Source organism: Hydra vulgaris, chromosome 13, assembly GCF_038396675.1.
Source record: "Hydra vulgaris chromosome 13, alternate assembly HydraT2T_AEP".
Lineage (NCBI taxonomy): Eukaryota > Metazoa > Cnidaria > Hydrozoa > Anthoathecata > Hydridae > Hydra > Hydra vulgaris.
The window spans coordinates 15,216,142-15,230,000 of record NC_088932.1 but is presented as its reverse complement, the minus strand read 5'-3'; the positions used below and the strand labels follow the sequence as shown (position 1 = coordinate 15,230,000).

At 26.0% G+C, this 13,859-nt stretch overlaps 1 protein-coding gene across 1 annotated transcript in view; it reads left to right on the top strand.

Annotated features, from left to right (window-relative positions):
• Positions 1-13,859, top strand: part of LOC101237809 (arf-GAP with coiled-coil, ANK repeat and PH domain-containing protein 2) — a 102,560-nt gene that overhangs the window by 35,675 nt on the left and 53,026 nt on the right. The window contains exons 9-12 of the mRNA XM_065816311.1: positions 2,775-2,819; positions 2,929-3,024; positions 3,159-3,233; positions 5,556-5,605. Of these exons, the coding sequence (XP_065672383.1) occupies positions 2,775-2,819; positions 2,929-3,024; positions 3,159-3,233; positions 5,556-5,605 (266 nt within the window). The remainder of the gene's footprint in view (positions 1-2,774; positions 2,820-2,928; positions 3,025-3,158; positions 3,234-5,555; positions 5,606-13,859) is intronic.

Below are 13,859 nucleotides of genomic sequence, written 5' to 3'. Positions count from 1 at the left end.
TTAATGGTATTTCTGTTAAAAAAAAAAGATGCCCTTAAAAAAAAAAAAGCCCTTAAAAAAAAAAAGTGGCTTTCAAAATTTCGAGCTAAAATTTGAAAAGAAAATTGCAAAAAAGCGTAATAGAAATAGAAACATAATTTGGTTCAACCCCCCGTACAGCAAAAATGTTTCAACAAATATAGGTAAAATTTTTCTAAAATTAGTAGACAAACATTTTCCTCCCTCTAATAAATTACATAAGATTTTTAACAGAAATACCATTAAAGTAAGTTATAGTTGTACAAAAAATTTAGAAAGAATTATAAAAGGCCACAACTACTCCTTAATTAATAAAAATGAACATATAAAAGAAAAAAACACTGATTATTGTAATTGTAAACAAAAAATAGATTGCCCTCTAAATGGAAAATGCCTTTCGAAAAATGTTATTTACAAGTGCATTGTTTCCTCACAAAACAACCCTGATAAACAATATATTGGCTTAACCGAGGGGGAATGGAAAAAACGTTATGCCAACCACAAACAATCGTTTTAACACAAAAAATATTCAAAAGAGACTATGCTGTCAAAATATATTTGGGATTTAAAAGAAAAAAATAAAAATTTTAATTTACAATGGTCTATTCTAAAATCTGCCCCTGCCTATAATAACATTTCCAAAAAATGTATGCTATGTTTGCAAGAAAAATTTGAAATAATTACTCATTTAAATCAAGAAAATTTATTTAATTAAAAATCTGAATTAATTTCTAAATGTAGGCACGAAAATAAATACCTCTTAAAAAATCATAATAACAAATGACCAAATTAAACTATCCCCATTCCAAAGAAAATTATTTCATAATTACTTTCTGTAACTTCCTGTTAGCAAAAAAATATAGTAACTAAAAATTTTTTATAATAATTTATAACTTCCTGTAAAATATTTTTTTCTATAAATTGAATTTTTTTTGAGATTTAGTAACTCTTCCTGATGATCCAGCAATGGTGAAACTTCAAGTCGAAGATAAAAGTTGGATAAGTGTTTTTTACTTATTTATTATTGCTCTGTTCTTTAAGAACATTGAGCACTCTATTTGTAAAATACACTAACATAATTTACATATATATATATACATATATATGTGGATATATATATATATATATATATATATATATATATATATATATATATGTATATAAATATATATATATATATATATATATATATATATATATATATATATATATATATTTATATCAGTCTTCTTGTTTAGCCAGCCCTTTTGCGCTTAAGCCTTTTTGCGCTCATCCAGAAATCCGCAAAAACATTGGCAAGTGCATAAAAAAGCACTTGCCAAAAAAAAATAAAAGCATTTTTCTGAAATTGCTGCAAATCTTTTTTGTTCATGAAATACCTTTATGAAAAATCTTAAAAAAATGCTTTTTTGTATCATATATTTTATTTAGAATTAAAATAAATGTTCGTTTAGCTGTTTTTAATGTAATTGTTTTATTTAGAATTTAAGTAAATTTTTTTTTTTTGCACTTTTTTTTAAAAATACTTTGTCTTGAATTTAAATTAAATGTTCTTTTTACCGTTTTTTTTAAAATTAGTTCATTTAGAATTGAAATAAAATGTTTTTCTTTCCGTTATTTTATAAAGTTATTAAGTATATTTTATTAAAGGTATAAAGTTGAGTTGTCAGAAAAAAGAGCCACTTTAGATATAAGATTGTTAGGAAGGTCATTAATGTAGATAAAAAACAAAACAATAACAAAGAAAAAACCTTGTGGTACCCAAGAAGTTACTGGAAATGAAAAAGAGTGTTGGCCTTTAAGGTTGACTTTAAAAAACCCGTTAAAAAAAAATGATAGTCTAACAATTAGTTAATCTGTTTAACTGGAACAGCATGAAGAGTATGATCATAAGATTCAAAAGTTAAATTAAAAGAAAAATTAGTTGAAAATAGTTCTTCCTTATCCTTTGAAAGAGGTAATAAGATCAGTCCCATGAATTAGAGATGGAATGTTAGACTTACTTTTTTTAATGACACTGTTGACTGTATTATTTTCATTTAGAATTGAAATAAAATGTTTGTCTTTCCGTTATTATTTTAATTAATTTGCCTAATATTTACATAAAATGTTTTTACTTTTTATTTTTTTACATTTTTTTTTTAAATTATTATATCTAGAATTTAAATTAAATGTTAGATTTGACCGCTTTTTTTAACTATTTTATCTAGTATTTATTCAAAGCATTCTTTACCCTGTTTTTATTTTTATTTAAATAACAGAAAAATATGAATTTTTTATATCATGTGCGCCATACTAGAAATGACCATCTAGCCAGCGCTTTTTTGTGTGCTGTCATTAAATTTCAAACAGAGAAGACTGATGTATATATATATATATATATATATATATATATATATATATATATATATATATATATATATATATATATATATATATATATATATATATATATAAATAAATTAGTAGAAAATCACTTAAAAATTTTTCTCGTTTTTTTCTAATTTTTGTAAAGTTATTTTCTACTAATTTATAATTGCTCATTTCTTTTAAAAACATTGGGCACTCTATTTTTGTAGAAAACATTTTAAAAATGTTTAAATATATATATATATATATATATATATATATATATATATATATATATATATATATATATACATATATACATATATACATATGTTTACATTAGGGTATTGAAATTATCGTTGTTTGCATGGTAACATGTTGTGTCATACATTTTTATTTGAATATAGGTTAAAAGTTTGCAATCCAAAAGACGGTTCTATATACTCAGCCAAGTAATTTGTTTTTTTTCTTGTAATACCTCTTAATACAATAATGTCTTTAACAATAATAATTGTTAAAGACATGAATAATACATAGTAATGATAAAATAATACATTTAAGGTTGCTGTTTTTTTAAATGCCACATCCACCTATCACAAGCGTGCAAACGAAAGTTTTGATAAATTCCAACCAGACCAAGAAGAACTGAACAGAGAAGTAATTTTTTTTTTCTTTATTCTTTTTATGTCTGATTTAATTTGTCTGATTTAATTATGTCTGATTTAATTTAAAAAAAATTCATAAAAATTTATTAGGATTGTTTTTAAGCTTACGAAATTATTTTAACTCAGCTAGAAATTTTGCAAAAAACATTTACAGTAAAACTGAAAGAAATGGATGACAGACACTCTTTAGTCAGAGCTAAGGTAAGAGAAAATTACATCATTTTGTTATGCACATAATATTTAAGATAATGATGGGTAGTAGTAACAGTATCAAAAACAGCCAAGCTGATTAATCTCGAAAAGGGACTTTTGGAATTAACATCGAAATAGAGAATAACATCGAAATTGTAAAAAAAAATTGTATTGAAAATCCAAAAAACAGAATAATCTCGAAATTGTGAAAAAAGGAATAAAATCAAAAAGGGACTTTCTGGAATAATATTAAAAATGTGAAACAAGGAATAGGTTCGAAAATTCCAAAAGCAGAATAAATAGAAGGCCAGTATTTTGTGGTTTTGAATTAAAGTGTAGTAATTATACTGTATAATTGTATAATTTATACAATATAAGCTAAAAGTTCTATTAGTAGAACAAAAAATATTGAATGTTGTGTTGTAGACTATTTATAAAACGATTTAAAGCAAGATTTTTTGATTTTATTTACATTTAATGTCAACAAACCATAAAAAGTTACAAAATTTTTAGTCAAAATCAATAAAGACTTACCAACCATAGAAGGTTTAAAGGATAAAGTTATTTGTAAATATGCAAACTATATGCCAACTAAGTCATCTGTGTGCAAAAAAATTTCAAGAAAAAAAATACTAATAAAATTTTAAATTATTGTTAATAATTTAAATTTTTATTAGTATTTTTAATTTAAAATAAATAAAACAAGACGAGCATGCTAAAAGATCCTTTTTAATAAAAGATTGTAAACAATACCCACTCTACCTCCAAATACCATGGAGAAATTACTATTACATGTAGTCATTCGGTCATTCTGTTCCAGAATGTTTAACATTGTAAATACTAAAAAAATATTGAGCTCACAATTTTAAATACATTGCTGGTATAGTATGTAGCTACCAAATGTTAAAAATTAATTATCATATTGTATTTTACAAGATGTTATTTAATAAAATTTCCATACCAGAAGTTATTGAGTTTATTATACAAGTTGCTGAGAGCTTAAATGAAAATATTTTACAAGTTGTCTATTATCTTTACATAACGTTTTGTAATAGTTATAAAAATACCCTACATATTTATGTTGGAACACTTTCCTACTTACTTAAAAAATCGTGCAGAATCTGTTTGGTTCGGTTTGGTTTTTGAAGAACTAAAAAAAAAATAAAGAAGAAATTAGAAAATACTGAAAGATATGCATTATTTTAGTGTTATACTTACATGCAATTATTCAAAGCATACATTATATCACCATTAAAAATTATTTGGAAAGATTTTTGATTGCTTTCTTTATTGAAAACACATTCTGGTAATATTGACACAATAGAATATGCAAAATTATTACTCAATATTGGCCCAAAATGTTGCAAGATAACTGTTTAATATTTGATGAATTGTATTTACAGAAATATACAGAATACTCTGAACTTTAAACTAAAAAAAACTAAAGTCTAAATTTTTCAAAAATGGTATACAATAGAAAATTGTTAAGAGCATTCATTAAATAGTAGGAACATTCCGTACATCATAAAAACTGCTTCAGTTATAAAAATTGATAGTAATTGATTGAGAAATAAAACCATTGAAACTGTGGCTATTTTTTAAACAGTGCTTTTGGTGTGCTAACTTATATATTATATTGATAAGTTCTCTAACGACATTTGGGAATATTGAGTTTCTTAAAAGTTTCTTAAATTTCAAGTTTTAAATCGAATTGAATTTCATTGCACGTGCAAATTAAACTGTTTCTTGTGCATGCAAATTAAACTGTTTATTTAAACTGCTGTTCTCTATTGTAGATAATGCTAACTTCGTGTAAAGTTAATGCGATATTTAGGTGAAAAGTTAGGAAATATTTATTAAACTCTTAAATAAGTTTCTTATTGAAAAGTGACTTAGTATTAAAAGTTTCTTAAGATTTTCTCCTAGTACTAGTTTTTCATATATATAAAAAAAAGTATGATTAGAAAATCTTATTTTCGATGTTAATTATTAAAATGAGTTTTCGATCGTATTCCATTTTTATTGTTTTCGATATTATTCCACATTTGTGAAATTCGATATAAAAACTTTTCGATATTAATCTGAAAATCACATTTTCAATGTTTATCATTAAAATGAGTTTTTGATTTCGATATTGTTCTGCATTTGTAAATTTCGATATAAAAACTTTTAATTGATATTAATCTGAAAATCACATTTTTGATCTTAATCATTAAAATGGGTTTCAGTCAGTTATTATTCGATATTAATTGTTTTTTCGATCAGTTAATGTTCAATACTATTCTGCTTTCCCATAATGATAAATAAAAAGTGATGAAAATATTTTTTCAGGATGTTGAACATGATAACAATCTTGTTGATAATCTTCCTGTTAATAAAAGGTAATATTAAAAGGTTAAATATTATTAAGATATTATATTATTGATATTATTATTTGCAAGTTTATTAGAAATGGTCACACATGTGAAGGAAAATGTTTGTAGTAACTAATGAAATTAGTTTTTTTCCATAATTATATTTAATTATTTTTTAAGAAAACTAGGCAAAAGTACTGTTGGCTCAAAAGTGATTCCTTCAATCACGCTCAATTTTTTATAAAGTAATGCTGATAGGGTAAAAAAGAAGTCTGTAAATTTTTATAAGACCAATATCAACTAACCGGTGCAAGCTATTTTCAACAAACATTTGGTTAAAAATTGTTACATTGTTAGTCCGAAACTATCACTACAAAAACTAGTCAGCCTTACTTGTGCAACTGATTTTAATAAACATAGTGTGTCCATATTTTCAGATAATTTGTTAGAAGTTTAAATAAAATATAAATTCAAACTTGAATGCATTTTTAATGCAGATTAGACAAGGTTACAGACCCTCCAATAATTATTTTAACTTGTGGAGCTAAGCAAGTTTGTCAAACTGTTTCAGCAGAAAGAAGGTCGTTGGTGACAATGTTGGCTTTTGTGAATGCTATGGGTATACAGCTCCACCTGTATTTACATTTCCGAGAGTAAACTACAAGGATTTTATGATAAGTGGAGCACCAACAGGAAGGTTAGGGTTGTGTAGCAAAAGTGGTTGGATGACAAGTGACAGCTTTTTAGTTCCAATAAAGCACTTTGTATCCCATAATAAGCCATTTGCAGGTCATTAAATGCTGTTATTAATGGACAACCATGAAAACCACAATTTATTTGAAATAATAACATTTACATTAGGGAAAACCATATACCGGAAACCGTAAAATTTTTGGAAAATCGAAAACCAAAAATGTTATTTTCATAACTGGTTTTTGGATATATATCTTTGGATATATATAGTTCTGCGACCAAGAAATTAAGTGCAAAAGAGGAACCACAAGCTCCATGAGGACAAAGACCACTTGAGGACAAAGCACAACATGTTTGCTGCTGTTGTTACTCCTGAGAGGAAACTCAAAGTCATCAAACCCATTGATTCATTTTTTAAGACAAAGGATCCTGTTGATGTTGTTTTGACTGAGCTTATTTCATGTGATGGGCTGCCCTTTTGTATTTTCTCAACTAGTAAATGTTTGAGAACAGCTCTAGAGACACAAGGATATAAATTGCCCAAAGGTGCTAAATCGATTAAGGCTCTGCTGATGAAACATTATGAAGATATCAAGAAAACATAGCAGCAATTTGCAGAAAAGAAGCTTGTTGGTCACAAACTTAGCTTAACCTTTGATGAATATACTTCTTCCAGAAACAGAAGATATATGAACATAAATGTTCTAATGATTATTAGAACCTTGGAATGATCAGGGTACATGGGTCTATGCCAGCAGAGAAATGTTGTGTAGTTGTTAACAAGAAACTGAAAGAATTTAGGCTACATTTTGCCTGTGACATTGTTGCAGTAACCACAGACGGAGCTGCTGTAATAAAAAAATTTTGTAGCTCAATTTTACCAGATAATTAGCTCTGCCTTGCACATGGAATCCACTTGGTTGTCTGTGATGTTCTGTATAGGCAGTCTAGGAAAGAAGATAATGGCACACCTGAGCAAGTCATTGTTCTAGAAGAGGATAAAGAAGATGATGACAGCGATGAGGAAGGAGGAATTAGAATTAGAAGTTTCAGCAGAAACATGTGCATATATCTTCGAATGATCAGGGAGGATGTCACAGAACTCATCAACAAGGTCAGAAAATGTGTCAGATTGTTTCGAAAGTCTACAGTTAAAAATGACATGATTCTGCAAAAGCATGTCCAGTCTGAGTTTGGAAAAGAGCTGCAGCTAATCTTAGACTGTAAGACACATTGGAACAGCTTACTAGATATGATTTCAAGATTTTTTACCCTTAAGAAATGTGTTCAAATGTTACTGATTGAGTTTTCAAGTGATATTATGATTTCTGAGTCTGAATTTACCACCTTACAAAATCTAGTAAATGCTTTAGAACCAATCAAGGTTGGTGCTGAAGCACTTTGCAGAAGAGATTCGAACTTGCTCTCATCGGATGGCATTCTGAAGTTCATTTTAAAGCAGCTAAAAAGCCAGGAAAACACCTTTAGTCAAGAGCTGGTTGACTCATTTACTTAAAGAGTCACTGAGAGGAGGAATGCTGTATTAGTAAACTTAGTTAAATATCTGAATTATCCTGATATTATTAATGGAGCAACTCATGACATTTTCAAAAATTCCATGCCAAAAAGAAATGCAATTGCTACTACTGCATCAAGTTTGTTTAATCGTTTGTTTGAGCAAAAGAGAATTGAGTCAATAGATGAGGAAAATTTGTCAGATAATGAAACTAGTAAGGAACAAGTACAACAATTTACTTCCTGGTCAGAAGAGCTCAAGTTCTCCATCAGAGAGACAGTCAAAGGGGTTTCACCAAAGAAACAAAATATAGAATTAACTTCCTAACTAATGCTCAAAGAAATGGCAGTATTTGAGCTAACAAAAAAACGAACAAGCAACTTAGATTTGTTGCACACAGTTTTGAAGTCAATCCAAGTAACAAGTGTGGAGGCTGAAAGGTCATTTTCTGCAAGTGGTCTGTTTGTCACTAAACTAAGGTCAAGGTTAAATGATGAAACAATGCTTTATGTTTTTTATGTGCTTATTGTCTTAAGAAACATAAAATTAACCAATAAAAAGACTTATTTGTTTGCTGCTCAATTGCATTCAATATACATTCAGTTTATTTAACGATAGTCTAGTGAAGTTGTAGTTTCTTTTCTCCATATTTAGAATATTTTATCACAGATTTTTTGTTTTTTATTAGTTTTAATTTACTATTGTATGTTTTTTTAGATTAACTTAAATTTTCACGCTGTAACTGACATTGCTTTTTTTTTTTTTTTTTTTTTTTGCAATTTGACAAAGACTGTTTTTATGTTACGAATAACTTTTAATCATTGATTTTTTTAAAAGTTTTTATTTTATACAAAGGCTTTAAATAAAATTAAAGATTTATCAAAATGATCGTTTAAAATAAATGCATTTTGTGTAAATTGAATGTTATATTTAATTTTTTTTAGTAGGTATGTATTTTTTATGATAAATTGAAACATTTGAAACTATTTTTCCATATCTTTCTAAAAATCTTTTAAAAGATTATTTTTTTAAGTTACTTTAAATTATGAATAAGTTAAATTTAATCTTCCCATGATTTAATTGCTTTATTTTTTTTGTTTCTAGTTTTGCAAAGAATTGTTTAAAAGTTTCTTTTTTAAAGCCTGACTTTCTAATAAAAGCATGAAGTTATTAAAAATTACGATTTTAAAATGACTACGTTATTTTTTTAAACAATTTTTTTTGGACTTTTTTGAAAAAAATGTTTATACAACTTAAAAATATTAAATTTTTTTCTTTTCAATAATTTAACTTCACTTTTTTAACCATTTAAATAAAATTTGTTCATTTATCAAACAATCAATAGAAGTAATTTGTAAAAGCATTTTGCGAAACTTTAATTAAACAATTTAAAAGATAAATTTTAAAGTAATTTTTTTCAAATCCTATTAAAAATGTAACAAAAAGTAATTTAAACTTCAAGTTTTTCATTTTTATTTTATAGCTAATTTATTTTCTTTTTCGTATTTTTTTCCTAGTTTAAGTTTAGGTTAACATTTCTTTTTGCAGTGCAGGGCTTGTGATGAAGAAAATCGTCAAGCATGTTATATCGCGGTCATAAAATTAGAATATGTTTTCATCGGGCGTGATTATGTGCGCTAGACATAACGTCGGCGAGCGCGATTATGAAAATTGCTAAAGGCGATACTCATAAAAAGCTTTTTCTTTTTTATATCTTTTTTTATTTGTTACATAGTTTTTTCGTCAAAAAATATTTGAATTAGTATCACACTTATGAAACTACTTCAACGAAAGAGATTTTTATACTTCCAAACTTCTTGTATATTGTCAGATCGCGATTTTATTTTTAACTATTTATGTTATAAATAATATCAAACAAATACGCAACTTCTTATTGATTTAGTATTGAAGTATAATTTAGTTTTGCTTCGTTGTTTTGATATATGTATTTTAAAATGTTACTCTGTAAACTTAATTAACGGTTAATGGTTTTTATATTTCTTGATATTTTTTATTCAAATTAATTATTTAATTTTTTTCTAAAATTTCTTTTTTAAATTACGTTTTTTTATCTTAAAAATATAACACAAGAATAATTTGAAATAATAGTAAATAAGAATAATAACTTTTCATTTAATAAATATTGACATCATTACTTAGTTTTCTTTTCGAATGTCCTTAATTGCGAACATTCTAAACAACAGAATCGTTTTAAATTTGAGTTAAAATAAATAATAGTTAATAAAAAATCTATGCTATGAACAAAAACTAGTTTTAAAAATTACTCTATTATTAATATTTATTTTTATTATAAACGATGTGTGGAATATTACAAACAATAAATCAAATAAATTTTACTTGATATTTTCACAAGATTAAAAATACTCCGCAGTTTTAATTTTCTTATAATGGTTTTCTAATTTTCTATTCTTAATTTATTTGCGCATTTTTGTATTCACATTGTGTTTCCACATGCACATTCCATTATTGAAGTTAGTGACGATTAACAACTTTAAACTGCTCATTCATTAGTTTAGTGCAAAAGAGAACGACGTTGTGCTTTTTATATTTTTTTATATCAGTTGTTTGATAACAGAATATCTTTAATAAAAAATTTTTTATTTAAATATTTTATAAAAATAAAAAAAAATATTCTTGAACTATTGGACGAGAGTTATTTTATACTCTCGTTATAAGCTGAACGAGCGTTGTTTATCGCGCCTAGAACGTTTGAAAATACCGTTTACGGGCGCGTTTTACGAGCGAAACTAGGAAAAAAAATTGAAAAAACTAAACTACTGTTTATATGTTTTAATGATTTAAACTTTAAATCATGAAAACATCTAAACAGTTGTGGTCAAGTTATAAACAAAAAAAAATTATTTGCGTGGTCACCAATAGCATTTGATCGTACTTCATTCCAAGCTTCATTTTGTGGAATTTAATTTCCATCAGTCAAAATGTCTGATTACTTTGTAAATTGATTAGGCAATCTGAGGTTTTAGCCAGACAATGTCTGATGTTCGACCATTAAATTGATCCTGGTCCTATCTGGAATGGTTGACCACCAATATAAAAATAATTTTAAGTCCGAAAATTTTGATGTCAGATAATTTTAGGGGTCCCCAACAGTCCAATTTGTTTATAAAATATATCAAACTTTAAAAGTCTGGTGGGGGCCTTTAAAATCAACTCAGAAAGCCAACTTTTCTTTTATTTGGTATATTATAGACTAGTTATTAATAGTAGGGTAGGATCGAAAATAAATATGGTGGTTTTTATTCCACATGATCTGGAGAAAGTGTCGAAAAAAATAGATTTTTACTTAAAGTGACACATAACTATGTGTAACTGATGCTGGTTTATTCTTCATATTTAGGCCAAATTATGAAAATTAGTATCAGAACTAAGCATTAATAATCTTTATATAGAAAGGGGCATGTCACTGGCTCCCCCTCCCCACCTGATTATCAGGGATTTACCCCTTCCCCCCTCCTTCTTCATTGGAGGGTGATGTCCCTCAGAGTTATTTAAATTTCATTATAAATCATATTATTTAAAATTACTTTATTTTCTTAACAAAAAGATATATATATATATATATATATATATATATATATATATATATATATATATATATATATATATATATATATATATATATATATATATATATATATATATATATATATATATATATATATATAATGAAATCATGATAACATGATTTTGATTTGAATATTTTGGAATATTCATTTGTTTCCATAATAATTTTATGGATGGACATATTGCTGTATTTGCCTTTTAATTCCATTTTAGATTCTGGGTTTATGTATCTGGTGTTTTTATAAAATTCTATAATAGGTATACCGTCTGAGGTTATATACAAAATTGTTAATGTAAAACACATGTGATTTAAACAAGGAATAAATATCTTTTGTTTTAGTTGTTTTTGATCAAAATACTGTATAGACTAAAATTTTCAGAAACCAAGATGTTGAGATCGACAAGATATAAACCAACCCCTAAAATTATCTGACATTAAATATCAATAGACAGTTATTTGGGGAAAGTGATTTCATATCATATAGTGTTAGTGTTATAATTTCATATCATATAGTGTTGTAAAAGTGCTATATTAACTAAAACTTCAGAAAAAACAGTAACTAAGAAAAAAATGTTGAAACTGGTAAAAATAACTCAAAAAAACAAAAAAGAAAAATTGACTTTTGAGAAGTGAAAGAAACAGGAAATTGTAGATTTTTGACATTTTGATTTGTGTCAACTGTAAAAAATGCGCCTACCAGCTAATAACAACATAATACTTTTAAAATAAGCAAATGCAACCGAAAAAATTTTGTTAGGCCTGTTGGATTCAGTGTTTTATTTGTCAATGGTGGATATGTGGTAGTTGTAATAGTAACAGCCAGAAGTGTTATTATGAGTGTGAATTACATAAATAACTCGCGAGTTGGGTGAACTGTTACTATATTTCACACTACTTTTAATATTTAATTTTTATTATGTAGTATTTTCCGAGAAGTTGTTTTTAGTGTGTTAGTTAAACACATAAAATTTTTTATCTAAGTTGCTTTATTGTTGAGTTTTTTAAAGTGCACTTGATCCTTAATAAATACTTATAATTACTAATAATTATATATACTAATAATTAACTTATGGAACTAATAATTAACTTATGGAACTAATAATTAACTTATGGAACTAATAATTAACTTATGGAACTAATAATTAACTTATGGAACTAATAATTAACTTATGGAACTAATAATTAACTTATGGAACTAATAATTAACTTATGGAACTAATAATTAACTTATGGAACTAATAATTAACTTATGGAACTAATAATTAACTTATGGATCTAATAATTAACTTATAGAAATATATCAAGTTTTTACTCTTCACTATTTTCTTTTACTTAAAAAAATCATATATTCTATTTTAAATGAAATTCATTGCGTAATTTTTAAAATAAAAATTTGTTAGATTTGTAAATAAAAATTTAGTTACAAATCTAACAAGCACTGTTTCTATTTAATTATAATAGTTTGAAATTATTTTAGTTAAATGTAAATTCCATAGATGAATTGTTATCATTTGCAATACCAACGCAATCTAATTGTTAATAAAAATCAATTAATTCAAGTAAAATCTCTTTAAATAAAAATTTCTCATGGTGCTCCTATTGCGTACATGTATACCATATGCAAAGCTTTTTTAGCATCCCTAATGGTAGAAACAACCTTTACTGTTTGACTTACTCGAAACTTACTACTGACCTCTTTACATTTTTTAATCTTTTATATTTGTCTTATTCAATAATTTCTTTGTCCCATCAATGAGTAGTTCTCAATAAATGGGATAAATGCCCTTGTCCAATAAATTGCTCTTTTTACCAATAGGCATATGTGGAACTGAGTTTAAAGAATGTATACTAAAGCAGAAAGAAATGTTAGTTATTTTTTATGGTAGGTAGGGGTTGCACATACCTATGTTTTTATTATGATATAGTTATAAGTTTTTGTGCAACAACAGAAAAGCCCAAAGCTTTATAAACAAAACTTTGAAACTTTAAGGTTATGATTTTTTTGTTTCTCCATGTTCTTGGGTCATAAATCACTGAATATTTGTACAAAAGTAATGAAAAAAAAAACATTTGATTTTCTTGTTAAAAAAGGTCACCCACAAACCCGAAATTCGAATTTGCCATATATGCAAATGGATAAAATTTTGTACTGAGTTTAACACTTTCGTATATTCAAAATTGAGCCACATGTTGTTGCCCAATATTAAATACCCTAAACTTGGTCAAGAGCATGATTTTGACAACCAATGAATTGTGGTTCTTCCAGTTTCTTTTCAGTAAATGTCTTTTTAACTGACAATCCCATTCCTTTTTTCAGTGTTTACATTCATATTGTTCCCTCCAATCATCTTTATTCTCTTACACAAATTGTATTCACCTAAAATACCTGTTATAGTTTAACAACAGTATTTGCTTTTCTGTCTGGTAGATCTTGTGCTTGTAACTTAACTTTGTTCATTCTTCAA